This window comes from Cygnus atratus, chromosome 1, assembly GCF_013377495.2.
Source record: "Cygnus atratus isolate AKBS03 ecotype Queensland, Australia chromosome 1, CAtr_DNAZoo_HiC_assembly, whole genome shotgun sequence".
Lineage (NCBI taxonomy): Eukaryota > Metazoa > Chordata > Aves > Anseriformes > Anatidae > Cygnus > Cygnus atratus.
Genome location: NC_066362.1, coordinates 191995269 through 192015887, shown reverse-complemented (window position 1 = coordinate 192015887; position 20619 = coordinate 191995269). Strand labels below are relative to the sequence as shown.

At 43.4% G+C, this 20619-nt stretch overlaps 1 protein-coding gene across 1 annotated transcript; it reads right to left on the bottom strand.

Moving 5' to 3' along the window:
- Positions 1-16986: 16986 nt before the first annotated feature.
- Positions 16987-17082, bottom strand: SLN (sarcolipin). Its single transcript, XM_035542707.1, has one exon. It carries the CDS (start codon positions 17080-17082, stop codon positions 16987-16989), a length of 96 nt encoding a protein of 31 aa, XP_035398600.1.
- Positions 17083-20619: the final 3537 nt, after the last annotated feature.

Genomic DNA, 20619 nt, shown 5'->3' with positions numbered 1-20619 from the left:
GCAACTTTAGTAGATAAGTTCAAAGGGGCTGTGACAGCTTTGTGATATCTCCTTAGTCTGAAGAGTGGTCTGAATTTACCTGGATCAGTTTTGTTATAGTATTCCAGGTTATAGCTTGGGGCATTGCTTACTAAATAAATAAAGCAATGGGAATGTTTATGCTTCTTGGGAAACTTCTTAGCTCGAATGTGAGGCGGGGATCAGGATTTCTCTGCAGGGCTAAGAAGTTGCATTCTTTGAGAATGGAACTCTAGGGGTGTTGCAATAACTAGTCTTCTCCAGTGACATCAGAAATACGGAGTTGGAGAGATTACCTATGGCATGTTTTGTATGAAAATATAACAAAAGTATGTATGTTTAGCTTGTAAATAATACATGGTAATAATACATAAAACAGGAGGTTTTGGTATTGCTCTTGATGCTTATAACACTTTTTCTAACAACAGTTCTCATTGTTTCAAATCTTACTCACTCACCTTTCCTTTCCCATCTCTTTGACTTAAATTCCTTCTGCAACATGTTAGTCCGCACTGGTTTATTTTTAATCTTCTGCACAGGAGTTTATGGAGCTGGCGTGAAGGTCCCTGCTACCTTTTTACTGGTGTGATCTTCTCAGTTATGACTTTTCCCAGGGTGTCAACTTCAAATAAAATCAGCAAATGTCATAATGGCAGATTGTGTCATTATAATCTAGCTGCTTTGGGTGATTTTTTTCTCCCTGTCTTGCAGGGAGATGAGTTTAATGAAGCTATGTGTGAAGTTCTTTCTCCTGTAGAGCTCTTGCTTGCTCTCCTTTGGAGCTTATTTTACTGCCCACTTGTGCTTTAGCTGTGGCCTGTGACATCCTCATTCTTAAGGTCCTCATTAAGCCTGAGGCATAGAGTGTTCCCAGTGGCTGTGCCACAGGCTGAAACCGAAAACCTAGAATGAAAACCTGGACTTTTCTTTAAAAAAAAAAATAATCATCATAATTTATTCCACCACTCATATATCTCCAAATTGTGACCTGTGAGGAACTGGTTGCTGCTTTCTCTAGAGAATAGGAAATAAAAGAAACAGCCAAAAAAAAAAGTGTAAAAAGTTGTTTCAATAGAGTCAGTGTTTATACTCACTGCAGGGAGCAGGTTTTGGTTTAATTAAGAGCGGAGTAGTTTTAGGCTGGTTTATTTCTACACATGTATTTATAGCGGTAGAGAAATTCCCTTGTACTCGTGCAGTGAGGCTTCAAGAAATATTTCTCCTGGCTGTCTCCTGCAGCAGCACTGAAGCTGGACTGGAAAATTTCCTGTGGTGTAGAGGGTAAAGAGCATTAGTTCACTGTCCTCGTTAACAGAAAAACAACCTTTATAAACACCTGTACCTGCTTTGTGGTGTGTGCTGTGTGCTCCGCACGGCAGTGCTGGCTGAAGCACTTTGCTGCAAGCGGTGAGTTGTCAGCATGTTCCATGTCAGCAGCTGAAAGAAGTGCTCTTAGGTGGAGCACGAGGTGTGTGAGCAGAGTGCTGATGCTCGGGTTAATGAGCCCAGGTCTGCTGCTACTCAACCAAAGATCCAGTGGTAGCAAAGTGCAGCTTTCCTTTTTGCAGTTGGTATCATCAGTTCCTTCTTGATCCTGCCCTTCATGAGCTATAGCTCGCTTTTAACATCTCATTTGTTGACCTGTCCATTTTTGTCATAATGTGACCTGTGGTTTTGATCCATCCATGAGTGCAGTCAGCATTGCACTCATTATCCACTAGTGGGGTCTTGGAAATCAAGAGTCATTCCTCCGTGAGGTCTAGAGGAAACCTCGGTCTGCAGCTTTGCACTTTGGACAGATTTGGTGGAGGTCAGAGTCAGTTACAGACTGTAACAGTAACCACGTTCAGTTTTATAAATGATAACTTCAGGTGTTTGGCAAACACTGTTGGGACATCTGGGAACTCTCTATATTTCCCTCTGTCCTACAGTTGGCTCTTGATGAGCTTGACATTGTCAACATATGAGCATGTTGGCATCATAGGAAGAGGCCTCTGAGAATGATGGTCATAACCTTTGATTTTCAGAGAACTGTCCTATTTTCTTTGTAGCTTGCTAATGGACCTGACTTTCACCTCTTAGTCCTCACCTGGATTTTAGTCCAATACAACCCGGAATTTTGCACTAATGAATCCTCCAGGCTATGCTGCGAAAAACAAAATGTATTGCCTCTATGCACTTGCATCTACAGCATGGTGCAGCTAAAAATCACATAAATTATTAAAATAGATGTTTTGCAGAAAACAATCCTGAAACAGATAAGGAAATGAATTATTCATTGTTTTCCTTGGTTTGTAGCAGTGCAGGCTTTCTATAAGACTTGCCAAAGATTAGACAGGAGTCTTCCTACACGATCATGTAGAAATATAGTAGGACTGGCTTTGTGCGCTCCCCTGTGAGCAGCATGCACAGAAATCAGGTCATTACTTATTCTAGTAAAGGAAACTGTTCTTCCCTATATGGAGCTATAATTAGAAAAAGAGATTTAGCTTTAAAGTTCCGAGCAAGAACTGGGTAGAGCAGCTCAGATAATAACTGTAGAGAATGGCAGAGGATTTATCTGTGTGGCCATATTCTTAGACCTGGGCACTGTTGTATTGGAGGACTGTAAACCCATGTAACTAAAGGTGGTCTGTGCCCCCAAATGCTTACAGTGTAAAACAAGGGGGGGGTGAGCAAGACAGGGGAGCTTGGGGTTAACACCTACTAGCACAGCTGGGAGCTCAGCAAAGCAGAGCAGCACAAGCAGAGCTGGAGAATGGGACACAAGGAAGCTTGCCCGGTATTTATGGCCTCTTTTTCCCAATTGCAAGGTTGAAAGGGACATGGAGATGACTGTGAAAAACTGAAGCAATGGACAACAGAGCCCACTACTGTAACATGCTAGAACTGAGGACAGACACATCCCTGGTGGATACAATCTGGCTGGAAAGGTCCTTGACAGAAAATGTAATCTGAAGTGTGTGTTGAAGGAGGGGTTCATACAGAGGCAGGTCTGATTAACATGGGGCTGGTCCAATTGCCACAGAGAGCTCTGCATGGGCTGCCTGCCAGCATCCTGAATGGGACTGAGCATGGCAACACTGCCTGCTCCAGGGCCTGAGAAGACAAGGACAACCTGGGGGCAAGTTTCACTTCTGGGGATGAATACGAGAGGCTGTGCTTCTCTAGAGAAGTGAGTCAGGAAGCATTAACAAGATGTAGATATAGCCCAGATGTAAAGAAAAGGGATAAGAGGCAAAGTTGGAGCCCTTAGTCATGGTCTAAAGACAAGATGGGAGTGTTCTCCACAGCAGGAAGGAGCTTTGTAGTCACATCAGGCTTAAGAAAGGGAGAGGGGATAGGAAATTGTGAACAACTTGGAACTGTAATATGGACATCAGGATAAAAGTCTGGAGTAGAGAGGGCTTTGTGACTCACTGGCAGAGCAAACAATATTAACCAAGGAGAAAATGTTGAAGCAGGAGGAAAAAAAAAAAGACCATTGGCAAAGCTCCATGAAGAGTTCCACGGAAAGAAAGAATCCTCCACTGGACTCAAGGCAGTATGCCTAGGAAAGTAGGAGGCAGGAGAGGACTGTCTCAGAAACCAAGGGCAGACTACATTTGAGAAAACGGCTGTGGTGATTTGTGTCAAAGGCATTTGGCAGCTGAGTGCTCTGCTCTGTCTTTTCCCTGGTGATGTGCTCTGTTCTGAGCAGATTCCTTTCAGTCCATTCAGCAAAGTGCTTGTGCAGTGCCCATCTCACCACAGGCCAATCAGTAGTAAGTATATACCACAAAATCAGTACAAAAGTCCTCAACAGCAGTAAATCAGCTCAACTCCTTAACCTTCACCACCTGCTCTTGTCCAACCAAGGCATCCTCTTGGCAAGACACAAGCCATCTGACCAAGCCATCATCTCCTCTTTGCTTTCTCCCAGTTTTCTATTTGCATTGGTTTACTAGTTTGAATTTAAGCCAAGGGACTTATACTTTGCTTCTGGTTTTCATGCTTCTGCCCTCGCCGCCCTGTCAGCCTCTTTTCCTTTCACCCTTTCTTGCACACTTTTGGCAGAGAGACATTTCTGTGGCGGATGTGGGTGTCACTAGCTCTGTGGCCAAAAAGCAGCAGAAAAAGAGCAAAGGTCTGAGGAGACAGCAGCCGATCTGGCAAGCCCCCTTCTCACATCCTGCCCTGCCCCAGCTTACAGGGTGCCACTGTGACACCAGAGGCAGGACGGTTGCTCTTAGCTCTTAGCATCTCAAGACTGCTGCCTCCAACTGTCTTGCCCCTTCCACGAGGGCTGTGGGGAAGGGGCACAAGCATGTGGCTGCACTGGGAAAGCAGAGCTTCTCTAGCTCAGCTGCTAGTTTGGTTCATGGGGTTGTTCTGCCCCTAAAGCACATTCAGCCTCCCACCAGGTTCTCTCCAAGGAGAATCAGCTTCTTCTGGCTCACAGAATAGACTATTTTATTTTATTTTATTTTATTTTAATTTTTTGTTTTGTTTTGTTTATTATTTTATTTTATTTTATTTTATTTTATTTTATTTTATTATACTTTATGCCTGAGACAGGTCTCAGTGTAAGTCATGTCTGCCTGCTGTGAAGTTGCACAGATTTAGGCTGGCTCCAAATTTGGCCAGAAGAGGTAAATCCAGCAAGCAAAGAATAGGAGACCCTGAGCCCCAGCCAAGTTAAACTCCCAACATGGTGTTCTACCCTCATTTGCTAGATGAAAAGAGATATCTAAGGGAGCTGTGAACATCAACTCTCTACTGAGTGGGTCAGAACATCTCCCCTGAGCAGTGGTGTGAATGCTTTTGTGTTAAAAGCTAAACTAAGCATTCGTATCATGGGAGACTATTCAAAAAACCAGGCAGTGACTCTGTTATCATGTAGAAATATCAGTGCTATTGGAGCACTAAACTCTTTTCTAATTCTAAACTCTTTTCTAATTCCAGTAGAGATCTAAAAGCTGTAGAGAGGCATTTGGAAACCTGCAGCAGTTCAAGTCATTTTAGAGCTGTCTGAACAGCAAGAAATAGAGAGAGATGCTGGCACTTCAAAGTTTTATTCTATATTCTTAATTTGCACCTATAAATGCAAATTAAACATCACTGTCTATCAGCAGTATCTTTTGTGATTCCCTTAAATTTATATGGATGTCTATAATCACTGCCTATGAGTCTCATACATAATGGTAATTAACTTCTATGCAGAGTTATATTCCATTATTTTTCAGGTATAGCAATGACAGCTCTTAGACGTGAATGATGGGAGTTAGAGGCTCCCTTCCTCCCAGAGAGAGATTTGCCTTTGGGGTAGAGCACTGCGGGAGGCAATGCAGCCTATGCCATTTTGGTTAGGTTATCTGTGATGCTACTGAAAGTGTAATCAGTAATTTAACACTAATATCAAATGCCTAAAATTCTAAGAGGTTGATAAGCACATAGCAGAAATTTTTACAAGACCAAAAAAAAAAAAGGGGGGGGGGGGGGCAGAGTCTGTAATACCCACAGGCAGCTGGAAACCAGGAGTGGTGAATTACTTGCATAGGCAGTGGAACTTCTATTCTGCCAGGGGTTAATTCCAGCATACCACAGCTCACTGCTCCTAGGATCAAAGCAGCTGTAATAAATTGATTTTCTTCCTGTTAAATTATGTGTAGAAAACATTTCTGTGTTTTACAGAGAGTAATTTTTTGTTAACAAGCCCACATAATATCAATGTATTTCAGCAAGATGCTGTTGTATGACTGATTACCAATAACCTTGTTCCGCCAGGGCAAGTAATATTTTGCACATCAGAAGGCATTCAGTTTCACTGAATCCCAATAGGTGGACAAACAACACCTACTTACCACTTTGGGGAAAAATGAGTTGCACTGGAAAATAAGCCAGAATTAAATTACATTAGAAGCTGGGAGAGAACTGAATTCCCAATTTCTCCTTCTTTGCTTTCATGAGAAAGCCTTCTCAAAATAACAACAGCAATCAAGTAGGACTTCCTTTGAGAGATGAATGCTGTGATTTGTGGTTGGTGAGTAAAACTTTTGGGTAGGATCTTTACTAGGACTAGAGTGAACGGCCTCAAGTTGCACCAGGGAGGTTTAGGTTGGAAATTAGGAGACATTTATTCTCAGAAAGAGCAGTCAGGATTGGAATGGGAGGTGGTGGCGTCACTGTCCCTGGGGGTGTTTAAGGAGAGGTTGGACGTGGTGCTTAGGGACGTGGTTTAGTGAGTGACATTGGTGGTAGGGGGATGGTTGGACCAGATGATCCTGGAGGTCTTTTCCAGCCTTAATGATTCTGTGATTGTACGATTCTATCTTGACACATCTACTCTAACAGCTAATTCTCTGCCACAGCTGAAGTTTATGTTGGACAATAGACAATATATACAACATGGAAGACATTGCCTTGTGTAAGGCCATTACACCACCATTCCGCAACACCTGGGATCTGACCATTAAGTGGCACCTCAGTGTAAAAGTCAGATCCCCAGGCAGAGGGGACATTTCTCCCACCCATTTCTCCCATCCCCGGCCCCAGCCTGCGCCCCTCAGCACCCTGGACAGCGCCGGGTATCTGTGCTCTGTGCTGCTGGGGCTGCGGGACCCTACGGGACCCCGACTGCCTGCCACCCCTCATCCCACCATCTACACCCTCCTTTCGGCCCTCTCCTCATAGCTGACTGCTGGGACAAGAGAATTTGAGGTGCTTCTTAACTCTCTCCAAGAAAAATCCGTTCATCAAATTATGTATACTTCAGTTTTCTGGTGGAAATCAGACTCTGGCAATCATGCTGGGGCTGTGTCCCTTAAGAGAGTTGGGATGGTTTGGGGAGATTTGCATTCAATATACCATGTTGCCTTCATTGTGGAGAAAGAATCCCACACACCGAGGCCTGAGGAGGCTGCATCAGGCTGGAGGAAATAAAACTTCTGTAGCACTTGTCTTCCCTGGGGCAAGCATTTTCCATGCTGGGAAATGCTGTTCTAGTCACATTTTCTAGTCACACTTTCCACTTTAAAAAGTGCAGATTGGCCTATTCACACACTCATTGTTAGTTCACATAGGCAAATTGCAGCAACACTCTACAAACATTCTTCCCCACTGTAAAATACCCTCCTGAGCCAGGCTGGGGGACCGTGACCTTCCAAGCACTTCAAGAAGTGTAGCTTTTGTTACTTTTAGTGGCAGCTCCGTGAGAGATGGTATCTCTTTCCAAGCTTGGACAGCTCTAACTGTTTCAGGGGGATGTTTGGCCAACACACTCTTAAAAACCTCTGAGAGTGCCTTTTGATATTGGTAGCCCCACATCTCTCAACAGTGTAGCACAGTACTCAACTATACCCTCTATTAGTTAGTCATCAAGAAAACTGCTTGGAAATCTCCTTTCCTAACATTAAAACCCATCATTTTTTTGTGCATGGAAAAGAGTTTATCGTTTTCTTCTTTGCTGCTATGTTGTACATATTTGAAGGCTGTTGTACCTCTTAACAATTTTCTCTTTTTGGTGTGGCCCCATCCCCAGTGAGGTTCTTGGTGCCCTGTGCTGGGGCTGCCCCAAGCCTGGCCTGCTCCGTGGCTGGGGTGGTGGGAAGGGCTCTGGCTTCTAGTCCTCACCCTACTGCAATGAGGAGCTCCCATCGTGCCCTGATGATAGGTAAACCAGGAGAAATAACTCTTCAGCAACTCTTCAGCACACCTTCTCAGTGTTAGCAATCTGTGGCTTAACCTTTTTGTGGAGCCAGTAAGTCTGTCCTTATATTTAATAGCTCTTTATAGTTGTGTGTTTTTTTTTCTTTCACAGATTTGTCTAAACATTTTTAAACATATTTGTACTGTTTTCTTTCAGAACATCTTGTACTTATAAGTTTTATAGTTCAATTTTGCTCAATGAAATGCCTTTCTTCATTTTATATGTCCCTATTACATTTGCTGTTTATGTGATGGACTCAGAAAGAGCCAGCCCATATGGCCTTATTTGTTACTGCTCTCACCCTTTTTTTCAGTCATTTTTTTTCCCCCCAGGTTAAGGAGACCTAGTCTACCTAATTTGTTCTCACTCTGAAGTTGTCACTGTGTTTTCTCTCTGCAGTATTTGCAACACTGATCATGGAACTGATGTGTTTAGGGAGCACTTTGCAGTGATTCCTAGATCCTTCTTGCGTGCCAGTATCTGCCATGCTCATAATTCGATGTGTTGAAGAGATTTTCTCCTTGGGTGGCCTACTTCATGTTTGTCAGTCTTGAATGTCATCTACCATTTTGTTACTTATCATTTGGTATTGAGACAACACTACATGACATTTATGCCAACAGCAAATTTTTCAATCTTCTTGTTCATCTGCTTTACTTGTAAGTATGTTAAACAATGCAGTCCCTTATGGACCTCCTTCCATTATGCAATTTCACTCGTCATTGCTATCTTCTTTCTGTCTTCCAACCAGTTAAAGGGAGAACTTTGCTTTCTACTCCATGACAATTTTTTTGTTGTTGTTTTTTGTTGTTGTTGTTTAAAGTGTATTGATCAGCTCTCTTTTACTGACATGTTCACTGAATCTTTCAGATTTGTAAGAGATACAGAAAGCATGATTTCCCCCTGCAGAAGCCTTGCTGAGTTTTTTTTCACTTATATAACCACAAATTCTATATATTTTCTGTGTTTGTTGGTTCTGTCTTTTTGTTTTGTTTGTTTGTTTTTGGTTTTGCTTGTTTGTGTTGTTTTTTTCTGTGTGTTTTTGTTTGTTTGCTTGTTTTGTTTTGTTTTGTTTTGTTTCCAACAAGGAAATGAAACTTCCTGGTCTGTAACTCCCCACCCATCCTCTCTTGTCCTCTTAAAAACTGATATCTCATCTGCCACCTTCTGTTCCTCTGGTACCACTCTGACACGAGCAATAAATTACACTCCACAGCAACTAGGCAGGCAATTTCATATCTCAGTTCCTTGAAAATGACTGGATGAACATCATCTGGGCCTTGTGATATATGACTGCTCATTCTATCCACTTCTGGCCCTTTGGCTGAGACCACTTCTCCAACTCATCACCTGCAGATAAAAGCTATAGTGTGCAAACCCCCCTAAGCCCTTCCAGAGTGAGCAATACTGCAGACAATTAGTACAACTTTCCTGTATTAAAACTATATTCTCTGAGCACTCCTATTCTGCACCTATCCTCTCCAGACCCTGCAGTCTCTGTGGCAGGTTTTCTGTTCCTGATGTCTTTCAATATTAGCTTTTAATGCAGCTGGCCTGTTGTTTCTCAACATCTATTTCTTGCCCTCCTTACGATTTTGTATTTAATTTCCCTCTGTTCTTTTCAGTCTTTCAAATCTGGATGCAGTTTCTGTGTTTTAAACAGCAGTATTTTCTTTGTAATTCCTTCCTGTGCTTTGTTGATTCTTTTTTTGGCCTTCCCATTCCCATAAGCATGTTTCACTCATGGACTTTGGTCACTCTCACACCATCATTTTTCAAAAGTAACATTTTGATCCTGGTCCTGTGTGCTGGTCATGACTGTGACGTCTGACTGCCCAAGAAACAACAATTTATGTTGTTTTAAAATGTAGCTTGACTTAGAGCCCCGTATGATGCTTCCCCACCAAAGATCTCCATGACCTCTGCACTTTCTGCATTACAGCCCTGATGGTCTCCTTTAGCATGCCATATTCTGGCTGAGAGCACAGGGCTAATTGCACATTTTCTGTTTAGATTTGAAATGCCAGACTAGAGAGGGGTACTATATATATATATTTTTTTTTTTGGAACAGTTATTTTTTTTACCTAAATCTTTCTTTAATGTATGTTGCCAGTTCCTTACTGACATCGTCTTTGTCCCTCTGGTATTTGTGTTATTACACTGTCTGACTGGTGGCCTTCTGGTCGCCATGTCTCTTACAGGCTGGGTCCGATTTTAATCCAGACGTTCCATTCTACCCAACTTCATTTTGTAATTGGTAATATTTCCAGAAAAAGAAATAAAAGCATGTTTACCTTTTGGCTTGATCCGATACTGGCTAAATAGTCCTTCATTTTTGAAATGACTGTTTGCTGTGTTTCCCACCTGAAATTCATTGACGTCCATCCTGTTCTTCATCAGAGGACACAGTATGACATGACTTTGCTTCTAGAAGATGAGTGGTATTGCTTTGGGGCTGGCTTGTTATGCAGACAAGCTTTCCCCAAGTCAGTAGGGGAGTCTTCAGTATTTTCTGTACTCAGGTGAGTACAGCCTCAACAGAGAAAGAGCCAAAATTCATAACCATGACTGTAAAAGGGAGCATGAGTGTAGTGCGACAGGTTCCTGCTTACTGTTCTCATGAGAGAATTTATTTAGCTTCATCATGACATAGAGCTGACTATACCCTATTGAATAGTTTCAGTTTAATCTTTATGCTGGTCCACAACTGAAAGTACAGCTGACATACCAAGAGGTACGGTTAAGTAGGGAAGAATCCTAGGATGAAGAGAAAGACCTAAGGCTTTGTGCTTCCAGTGCTTATTAGCTTCTGAGTTCACTTAGTTTTAAACCTTAAAAAAAAATCAAAAAAACTGGGCTAGATTTAAAGTTCTACTAGGACTGTAGAATTTAAATTGTTACTGAAAATAATAATAATAATCGTTATTACTTATTCTGTTCATAGGCTAATAATTTTTAGAACCTAGTAGCTCACATTTATATATAAGACACTCCCATGGATTACCGTTTCCAAATTTTATGTTCATTATATTTGTTAACATAGTTTAATCAATTTAGGATATAAGATTTCATATAGTGAAATTCTTCTGTTCAAACGTGCATTTGAGTGGAAGAACTAAAACTACGTCTGACATATCCCTTCTAGGTGATGCTGAAACAGACTTTTGCAGAGAATCATAGAACGGTTTGGGTTGGAAGGGACCTTGGATATAATTTAGTTCCAACCCCCCTGCCATGGGCAGGGACACCTCCCACTAGACCAGGTTGCTCAAAGTCCCATCCAGTCTGGCCTTCAACGCTTCAGGAATGGGGCATCCACAGCTTCCCTGGGCAAGAGAGTACATCAGAACTGGAAAAATACAAATAGGCTGGTCCCTGTCTGATGTAACCAGGTCCAGCTCCACCAAAATCCTCTGGGAAAATGGCCAGCAAAATGACCCTAGTGAAACCAGCAGTCACGTGTGAAGCTGTGCTGTAGGTATTTAAAAAAATATGTCCTCTGCTTTCAGATATGCCGACAGATTTCTGTGGACAATAAGCCAAAGAGCAGAATGGTCAAATACTGCAGGGAAAAGAGGTACACGCAAAATCCATTCCAGATTATTTATTGCTCAGCATGTTCCATAGTCCTAATTAAAGAATTAGGTCATTCCCACTAGATAGACAGACCGGCCTAGATGCACACAGCAAAGTGTCATCTCCGCACTGAGTAAACATCCTTCAGGACCCTTCTGTGCAAGTTGTAGTAAAAGGAAGCATATGTGTTCATTTAGCTAACAGCTGCCAAAGCTGAATTATTATTACTCATCGCCCTCATCCACCCATTGGAGTGGAGAGCTGGCAAGTACTGGTGCAATACAGAAAGCACACAGGCACAAACTGACCATCACCATTCATTCTGCCTGAACTGATGCTTCCTTACCCTCCCTCACCAAACAGCTCAGTGAGCAAGCGCAAGCAGAGATTAGCATTAGCTGATAAGCACAATGGAGCCTGCTTGAAAATGCTGTCATCTCTCTTTAGGAGCTGACAGCTGAACTGTTAAGCTAAGAGGTCAGAGTTGATTGGCTTGAGCACCAGCTGTATACGGCAGGAAAGGATGCCAAAGGCATTTCCAGCCCTGACCTGTGAGAGGCTGATCTGTGGGCAAGCCTTACGCACAAGGGACGAGCCAGCTCAGCTGTGGAGGTGAAGAATGATTTAGGAGCCCCCGCAATGGAATCCCAAAGTGTCAGCAGCTGTCAGTCTTCTTGATCCTTCCTAGCTTCTTGCACCAGTAAAATATAGATAATTACTGTGCAAAGTGCTTCTTGAATTGCAAGAGCCCCTATTGCCTCTGGGACACTGCCAAATGCAGTTGTATAAATAGAACAGTGCTGGACTTGCAATGTAGCAAGGAAGTTATGTATGCTCAACTTTTTCTTGGTTTGGTCCAGAGAAAAATTATATGCATGCAAAGGAATGCTGTCTTGACGCAGATAAGAATCTTCTTTTTGCCTTTCTTTCTCTTCCCCTTCTTTTTATGTCATCTGCTGAACACACACACATGCAGATTTTACATAGTGTGCAAATTTTTTCCGTGGGGAAGTCACTTTTGAGTGAGTGTTTGCAGACTAAAAAATGTCAGCAAGAAAACAATGGTTTGTAGTCAAGCCATTTAGAAATGCAGCAAGTATTGTTCCTCGGTGTCAATCATTTCTTTCCTTTCTCTTCAGTTTCCTGCCCTGTGACTCGGAGGTGATGCATCGTGAGAGTTGCTGGTTGCCTCACCCAGGACAGACATTGCCTGACCCGGAGCCTGGGCAACAGAGGAGAAAAGGGGCACAAGCTGCACAGCCTACAGCCAATGCGATATGGACACAGTTGGTTTTCAAGCATGGCATTGCTTGAAACTAGCAATCCTTACAACTAGGATGGGGTAAGTCTTACAATGAGGACATTGAAATTCATAATTACAACTTGTAGGGCAGCAGAGGATAGACTGTGATGTACTCCAGAGTCATTACTGTTTCAGAATCACAAAATTTGAATGCATGTGGGCTAAATGTCTAACTAGTTTCACTAAGGATAGAGAACAACAGGCAATCTGGCTGAGAAGAATCTGGGGAACATTTGCTGGACTTTTAATATTTTTTTGCTCGAATTTAATTTTCCTTGAGAAAAACACTCTTGTAAACAATGGAGATGAACCAGTTTTGGCTAAAATCACTTTTGACAGAAGCATTTTGGTAAACTCTATTGAACAATTTTTAAATATCTGGCCAAAGTTTAACATCTTGGTGCCTAACATTTGGTTCCTAAGTTGTTATCTAGGCACCCAAAATTGTGGTACGATTTTTCCCAAGAGCACATTGAACATCCTGTGCCTCTAGTTGCTGTGGAGTGAATTGCTGAGTGCTTAGCAGTTCTGACTTACCAGGCTCATAGCCAGACTTCTGAAGTCTGAACATCTAAAATTAGATAGCTAAGGTCTGATCCAAAGCCCAGTAAAGTGAATGGAAACGCCACTACTGAACTTCTGGTTCTGGCCGAGGCTAATTCATCTGTACTTAGATACCAGAATAAAAAAGTGCTGTGTTAAGGTCAGTTCAAGTTCATGAGCAGGCACAGTTTTGCCTGAATTTGGAAGTTCCTGAGGTGCCACAGAGAGTGCCTTTTCCAATTAGGTGCGGTGAGCAAGGAAACAGGGTGAGTATAGTGTCGGCTTCACAATCCTCCCCAGGAGGAGCTACTGTGCTGTGTTCATGTCCTACACACACTACGTAAATCTCAGAGCATGTCAAACGTTTATATGTGTTTATATATATAATATAGATATAAACTCCAAAAGCATGCAGATATAAAAGAGTGCTTGCATAAGTACTTTTCATGGTACATCATTCATAAAGTGTGATTGACTGTAAAGAAGGGAAGGAAGTCTGCGGCTTAAAATAGTTATGGGTTCATTAAAATGATTTATACTATGCAAATGTATGTATGTAAAGAATTTATGTACATAAAGATGTAAAGTAATGATACAGAACAGGAGGAGTGGCTGGCATGCCAGACGGGTGTGCTGTCATTCAGAGGGGTCTGGGCTAGTTGGAGAAACTGGTGGGCAGGAAACTCATGTAGTTCAACCCAGGGAAATGCCAAGTCCTGAAGGGGAACAATCCCATGCATGAGGACAAGCTGGGGCCACCCAGATGGAAAGCAGCTCTGCAGAGAAGGTCCTGGCTGTCCTGGTGGGCACCGGGCTGACCATGAGCCGGCACTGAGCCCTTGCAGCAGAAGATCTGCAGCCTCCTGGGCTGCATCAGGAAGGGCATTGCCAGCAGGTCCCAGAGAGGTGATCCTTCCCTCTGCTCAGATCTGGTGAGACTCATCTGGAGTGCTGTGCCCAGTGCTGGGCTCCCCAGTACAAGAGAGACCTCTACGTACTGGAGAGAGTCCAGCAAAGGGCCAAAAAGGTGATTCAGGCTCAGAGCATCTGTCATACAAGAAGAGGCTGAGAGAGCTGGGACTGTTCAGCCTGTAAACAAGATGGGTCAGGGGGATCCTATCAGCATCTATAAATATCTGAGGGGGTGTGTAAAGGGGACAGAGTCAGGTTCTCTTTGGTGGTGCCCAGTGTCAGGACAAGAGGCAATGGGCACAAACTGGAACACTGGAGATATTACATCTGGGCTTAAGAAAACACCTTTTTACTGTTGGGGTGGATGAGCACTGGAACAGGCTGCTCAGAGAGCAACTCCTAAGTATAATTTAAGTATGTGTTTTGCCTGAAATAATTATACCAATAAACTAAAGGCAAATCATTGTTAGCCCAGAAGTGCTCCAGTGTTCTCAATCTCCCTTAGGTTGCAAAGGGCTGGTAACAGAAACCAGTGGGACACAGAGCCACCTCTTCTCTCAGGCATCTTTGGCAAGCAGGAAGATAATGGAGGGAGTTTGAGACTCCAGTGGCACACCAAGCATCCACATTAGGGTCCCTCAAACTGGGGAATTTGCCTTGGTCTCGTGTGCCTAGGGACCAGCACAGTGCCGTAACATCAGGGCATCCAGCTCTGTTACTGATGATTGAATTTACATTTTCTTCAGTTTTAGGTCAATGGCAGAACTTAATGTAGGGAAATAAACTTTTCTCATTGAAAAACTGCTTAAAAATTAGAAACGCCTGAAAAGAGAACCATTTGGACTAGTATTCTCACTTCTTACAAGTGGTTTGAGTGTTTAACCTTACTCGTGTTGAAAGTAGAGACTGATGGCTAAAAGTTGTGACTGTCCCAAACTCTCAAGGTCTTTCTTCTTACCTGAAAATGGCCAGGTTCACCCTGAGCTGTGACTCAGCCAGGGAACCACACACCTCCATTTCTTCTTTGCTAGCCTGTGATGAGCTCAAATGTGCTCACAACATCACTCTCCTTCGGAAATGGCCATGTGCTCTGGGACTGGCTAAAAAGCCTCAGCCCTCCAGGTGGGACAGGTGCGCAGTGGCAGGGTCCCTGGTGAAAGCTGTGACGCATGGGAGAACCTGAAGATCTATTTTTAATTCACAAAGAAGGTCTGATAATGCTGGCTGAAGATGCAGCATTCAGCAAGAGTAAGGAGTCACAGCCTGTGAAAGATGAGAGTCTTTGATATTGAATTATCAAGTATTCACCATATTTAAAAATAGATTTTTCCATGTCCTTCGCCAGCCACTGCTGCGTGCCACAGCCAAGCCTGTGCACACAAGTAGACCGTGTAAATTAGTGAAACTACAGCAGCATCTGGTGCAAGGTGGGTCGCAGAGACAGGCTGCGAATTCATTTCAATGTCTGTTTTCTCACAGAAAATTTGTCATCCCCAGAAATGTTGGGAGGAGGTTTGCTCACCCATAGCCACAGCAAAGAGGAAACAAGAGTTGATTTTTCTCATTGCACCAGCAATGAGTAGAAAGAGTAGGGTAGAGTAGAGTAGGGTAGAGTAGGGTAGAGTAGAGTAGAGTAGGGTAGAGTAGAGTAGAGTAGAGTAGAGTAGAATAGAATAGAATAGAACAGTATAGAACAGAACAGAATTTTTATGTTGTGTGGCCCAGAACTGCACACAATGTTCAAGGTGAGGCCACACCAACACTAAATGCAGCAGAGGATCACCTCTTTTGACCAGCTGATCAGAAAGTGAAGAAGCATCTTGTAGAAGAAGCTCAGTCTCTGAAGCCATTAAAACAAGGGGGAATGCATAAGGGGAGCTTAACCACTGATTTCAACCGATGACTTTAGCTGTTTACAGCTGATTTCAACCACTGATTTTAACCACTTATTTCACAGGGACTGCAGGGCATTGGGCTCTTCAAGCTGGCTGCAGATTTTTTAGCAGGCGACAACAGCACGGCAGGCAGGCGGCAGGCAGGCTGTGCCCCCATGCCTGGCATGGCATGGTGGCCCCCAGGGACCACCACCCCCTTGCAGCAGCGCCGCGACGTCAGCTCCTCTCCACAGGCACGGCTCCAAGCATAGCTTGGCCAAAAATAGGACCCTGGGAATCCCCATCCAAAATCCAGCTTCAGAAAATGCAATTATCTGACAATGTCCCCATGAGACAGAGTCTCTTTGAAGTCGACATCCATAGCATAGACGGTGTAAGTCACTCTGGACATAAAAGTTGCTGGAACAGCTGGATTTGGCTCATTCATGTGGCTAAACATCAGTTAACCTGCAGGACTGGCACTGTTACTCTACAGAAATTTTTGATAAAGTGCAAATAAAAATCTGGGTGGGAGGAACAAGCGAACCGCCAGACTTCATGACGCACCATGCTGCAGCTATCAGGTTTTCCAGTGAACAGCAGTCAGACCAGGAAAGCTACAAAAAATGGGTTTACATGTTCTTTATTTAAGTGAAACAAGAGCAAGCGAAAACAGAAGTTTCACGTTCCTGTCTCCTAAGCAAGCCTGTGCCTTTTATACTGGCTAACACAGACGGATCCATTGCATGCTGCTTCTTTATACCCTACCCTGACGCCAAAGAAGCCAGCACCGTGGGCAGAGGGGCACAGCATTCACATGGCCACTGGGGGAGAGCCACATAGGACATTTCCTAAGGATCTTGCATTTTACAGTTGGATCACTGCAGAATAAAATAATTACACCATCATAGACCCATTACAAACATTAGCGCAGGCAACAGAGATGAGAGAGTAAAAAAAATATTCACGGCATCCCAAATTGACCAAAAGCTGATCACAGAGGTGTGCAGTGGGTGTCACTGGTGTCTGCAGACACAGGCTTAGACCAGCCCTGAGAGTTTCTGATTGTCTTTTACTCCTGATAAGACTTCACCAGGAGCCACATGAGCAACACAGTAATGAGGACAATCATAAAGTTGAGGAAAAGTTCTTGTGTGGATCGCTCCATTTTCGGGGATGTTCGGGGGCAGGCAGAGGTCGGCAGGCAGAGCAAAGGGAAGCCTTCAGGGACTTATCTGGGAGCGTCCTTGAGCTCAGCCTTCAGGTCACAGGCTCTTTTAAGGAAAAAGAAAAAATATGTGAAGAACAGATGTTTGAAGGCAGCAAGCTCAGCAGAGCTGTATATATTGGTATGAATAAATGTTGTTCCTGCGCCTAGAAGTTAGTAAGCACTGTGAACACTACGAAGTACAAGCTCTCTCAAGAAGCTTATCACCTTCTTTGATTTCCAGCATTTGACAAGAAAGTCTCTCAGTGCCACCCCAAAACACATCTCACAGGGGTGAGCAGTCCCTGGAAAGTTGCTCTGCTTTGTGCAAGCATTTTATAATAAATAATGCCAAAACCCCATTTATTACTTTGAACTGGTATACACTATAAATATAGTACTGTTTAACATTCTCCAAATTCCTATATTTGTTTGCATATTTTCATTTTTTAAAGAAACTAGTTGCAAACCGTTCTCATATAAAGAAAGGCTAGTAAATCTCTAGGATTTTTACCTCAGTCACTTTTTCAACATTTCTTAAGTAATCTTTGCTGTAACTAAAATTTTGCACAGAAATACTACAGCTTGGGAAAAAAAATGAATTTCAGCCTCTCTTGTAAAAGATAAAAGAAAAAACAATGTATTATTTACAGTATCACAACAATTAGAAGGAGAACCTAAGGTTAGATGCTTTCATGTCTGAAGAACTTAGTAAATTTTATAAGTAAATCCTATGGATAAAATAGGATTTTTGCAAGCATCTCTGAGTTTCCTGAACTTTCAAGCTGTTATAGATATTTTACTTCCAGAAATCCTATATCTTACTTCCAGAAATCTTACTTCCAGAAATCCCAGTCAAAGTCATATTCAAAAACTCTTCTGTTGGTTATTCTTTTCAATTACTTCATCACAGCAAGTTTTGATTTCTGTATGTTCTTGAAGTTCATGCAGAGAAATGAGAATACTTTATCAGGAATGACATACACTAACCCCATCTGTATGCCAGGTAAATAAAATAAAAACCTTTAAACAAATGAGACATAATCTCTAGACAAACCAAGAATTTCAGCCACACAACCAAAATCTTAGAAGAGAAGCTAGACTGGGCTGTAACATCTACAGAGCAAACAAGAGAAGCCTTGGGACCATACCAGAGTGAAGACAGAGAGTTTAAATAGAAAGTGCTTTAGTTTGCAGATTAAATATTAAAAGCCTAGTGCATGCAGTTAACAAAATTCCTCCATTCCCAAGCTGTTTTGCCAGCCTCCCGCGTCCTTGGGCAAGAGAAAAATCTGACCTAATAAGTAAGCCAAGTTTGTTTGCTTGTTTTTTTACCTTAAGGTAAATGGAGCCCAGTGGTTCTGCCTCTGGGGTATAATTTTCCTCTCAGCTTCTGCCTATCTCCCACTCGGTCTGGATGCCCCGTCCCTGTGTGGGAACTAAAGTAGTCTGAGGGAGGAGAGCAACAAGTGCATTGGCAACCAAGGTGCTGACATCACCCCCAAAATATTTTAAAAGGGCTAAGCTGGGCTGCAGGACTTGGTTAAGGCTTTTTCTGCTCTGGGGTCCACAGGCTGATTTACTCGCGTTAGTTCTCCTGAAGACAGCAGGGCTATGGGCAACCTTTCGGAGGCAATGGGATTTTACAGGGTGATTCCTGGGGCCCGTTGGTGTCTTCACACCCAACGTGGGGAAAAGAGAAGGAAAGAAGGATCCACTTGCAGAAACCTGTGTGTTGATTTCAGCTTCTCTGAAGATCATTTCCAACTGCCAACACAGTTAACTTCTTACGTACAGTATGGCTGCTGCTCACCTGCTTACAACTGCATACTATCCTTATCGTCCAACATCTTCTCGTGTTCATACAATTTTAAAAGAAGGTGAAGAAGAGCAAAACATGCTTTGCATTTAAATACAGTGTAAGGAAATCCATGAGCATTTGCTGGATAGAAAAGTTTGGTACAAGGAAGTTTGAAAAACACTGTCCTTCTAGTTAGAGCCCCCACTCACCTGCATGCTCCTCCCTCATCCATTTCCCGTGCTGGTATTAATACTCCATATTTTGGAGCAGACAGAGAAGTATTTCTGCCGCCCTGCAGCATTTCTTCCCAGAAGGCATGCCACTTTCCAGCCCAGGTAGCTGGAATCCCCACATAACCTTATCTTTGCCCACGGCACCGCTAGAGCTTGTAGTAGATGCAAACAAAAAGAAATGGCAATTTGTTCCCTTTAAACCAATGACATGATGCCTCAGCAGGGTGGGCTAAACCGAGTCAGGAGCAGAGTGCAGCCTTGTGCTGCCACAGGTCCCCCTGGACCAGGTGCTCGGAGCCTTTGCCTCAGATAAATAACACGAGTACTTCCAGAGAGGGGTTGGCTTCTGCTGCCGGCTGGGCAGGAGGATTCCTGTCAAGTCAAAGTGTGTAAAGCTAGCCTCAAAGTTGGCCCTCATCCTCACTGCCAAGCCCTCCTGGTGTACAGTATGGAGATTATCTCCTGATTCTGATGCCTTTTGTGTATTTATGCTAGGGAGTATCGAGGCTGGCTGGGAGGGTCCCCTTCCCTGGGTTCACCCATCCCCTTGCACCCTGCACGTCACTGTGATGCCCCAGTGAGGGAGCCTGGCTGGCTGGAAACCAATCCCAGGAAAAATAAACCAAAACAAATAGTTGTGGGTGGCCGGGGGGGGGGGTGGGGGGGTGGAGGGGAGAGTGGCTTGGTGTTTGCTGGGTGAGCTCCCTAAATAGCATCCCCACATGATCACTGGACGCAGGAGGTGGACAAGTACCACGGAAACCTTCCCTCTTATTGGCTTGGCTGCCTTTCTACTGCCCTCCTAAACATCCAAGCAGCAGGGCTGCAAAAGCCAACACGCTGAGTGGGAGTCCTCTGCTAAAATATGCAGAGGAAGGAGCTTTACCCATGCTTCGTTCAGGACTTAGATGTCTATGTAGCTTGCAAGGCCCTGTAGTGACGTGTGCTGGGCTGGGCTGAGCCACCACAGCGTCATTTCTTAGGGAAGGCTTGAGCAAATTTGATTTCCTCATTTTGCTGGTGTCCTGTGGGGGGGGATCTGGGAAATCCAGGTTCAAAATGCTCCCCTCAGCCCAAAGTAAGCAGGAACATCTTCTGGTCTCCACATGTTCTCCCAGCACTCCCTTCATCTCAGACTTCATCCACAACAGCTAGATATGAAATGTCACAAAGCAAATGTAAAATGGTCTTTGCCTGAATATCTTCAAATTTCTAGGATTCAGCTTATTAGGACTTCCAGACTGGCTCTACATCCAGGGTTGGGTTTATAGCTCCCTCACTGCTCATACTGTCAGGGTGTCCCGTCAATATGAGCATCTGTTCCTGCTGCTGTGATAGTTCATTGGGTGAATAGCCCTAGACCAGGGAACTTGTTCATAGTCAAGTTTCTCTACACAACATCCTCAATACTGCTAACATTGCAAAAATGAAATGGCAAGCTCAAATATTCCGTATAGCTGAGAA

Coding starts and splice junctions, on each gene's coding strand:
- SLN (XM_035542707.1), bottom strand. CDS start 17,082: ATGGAGCGATCCACACAAGAACTTTTCCTCAACTTTATGATTGTCCTC.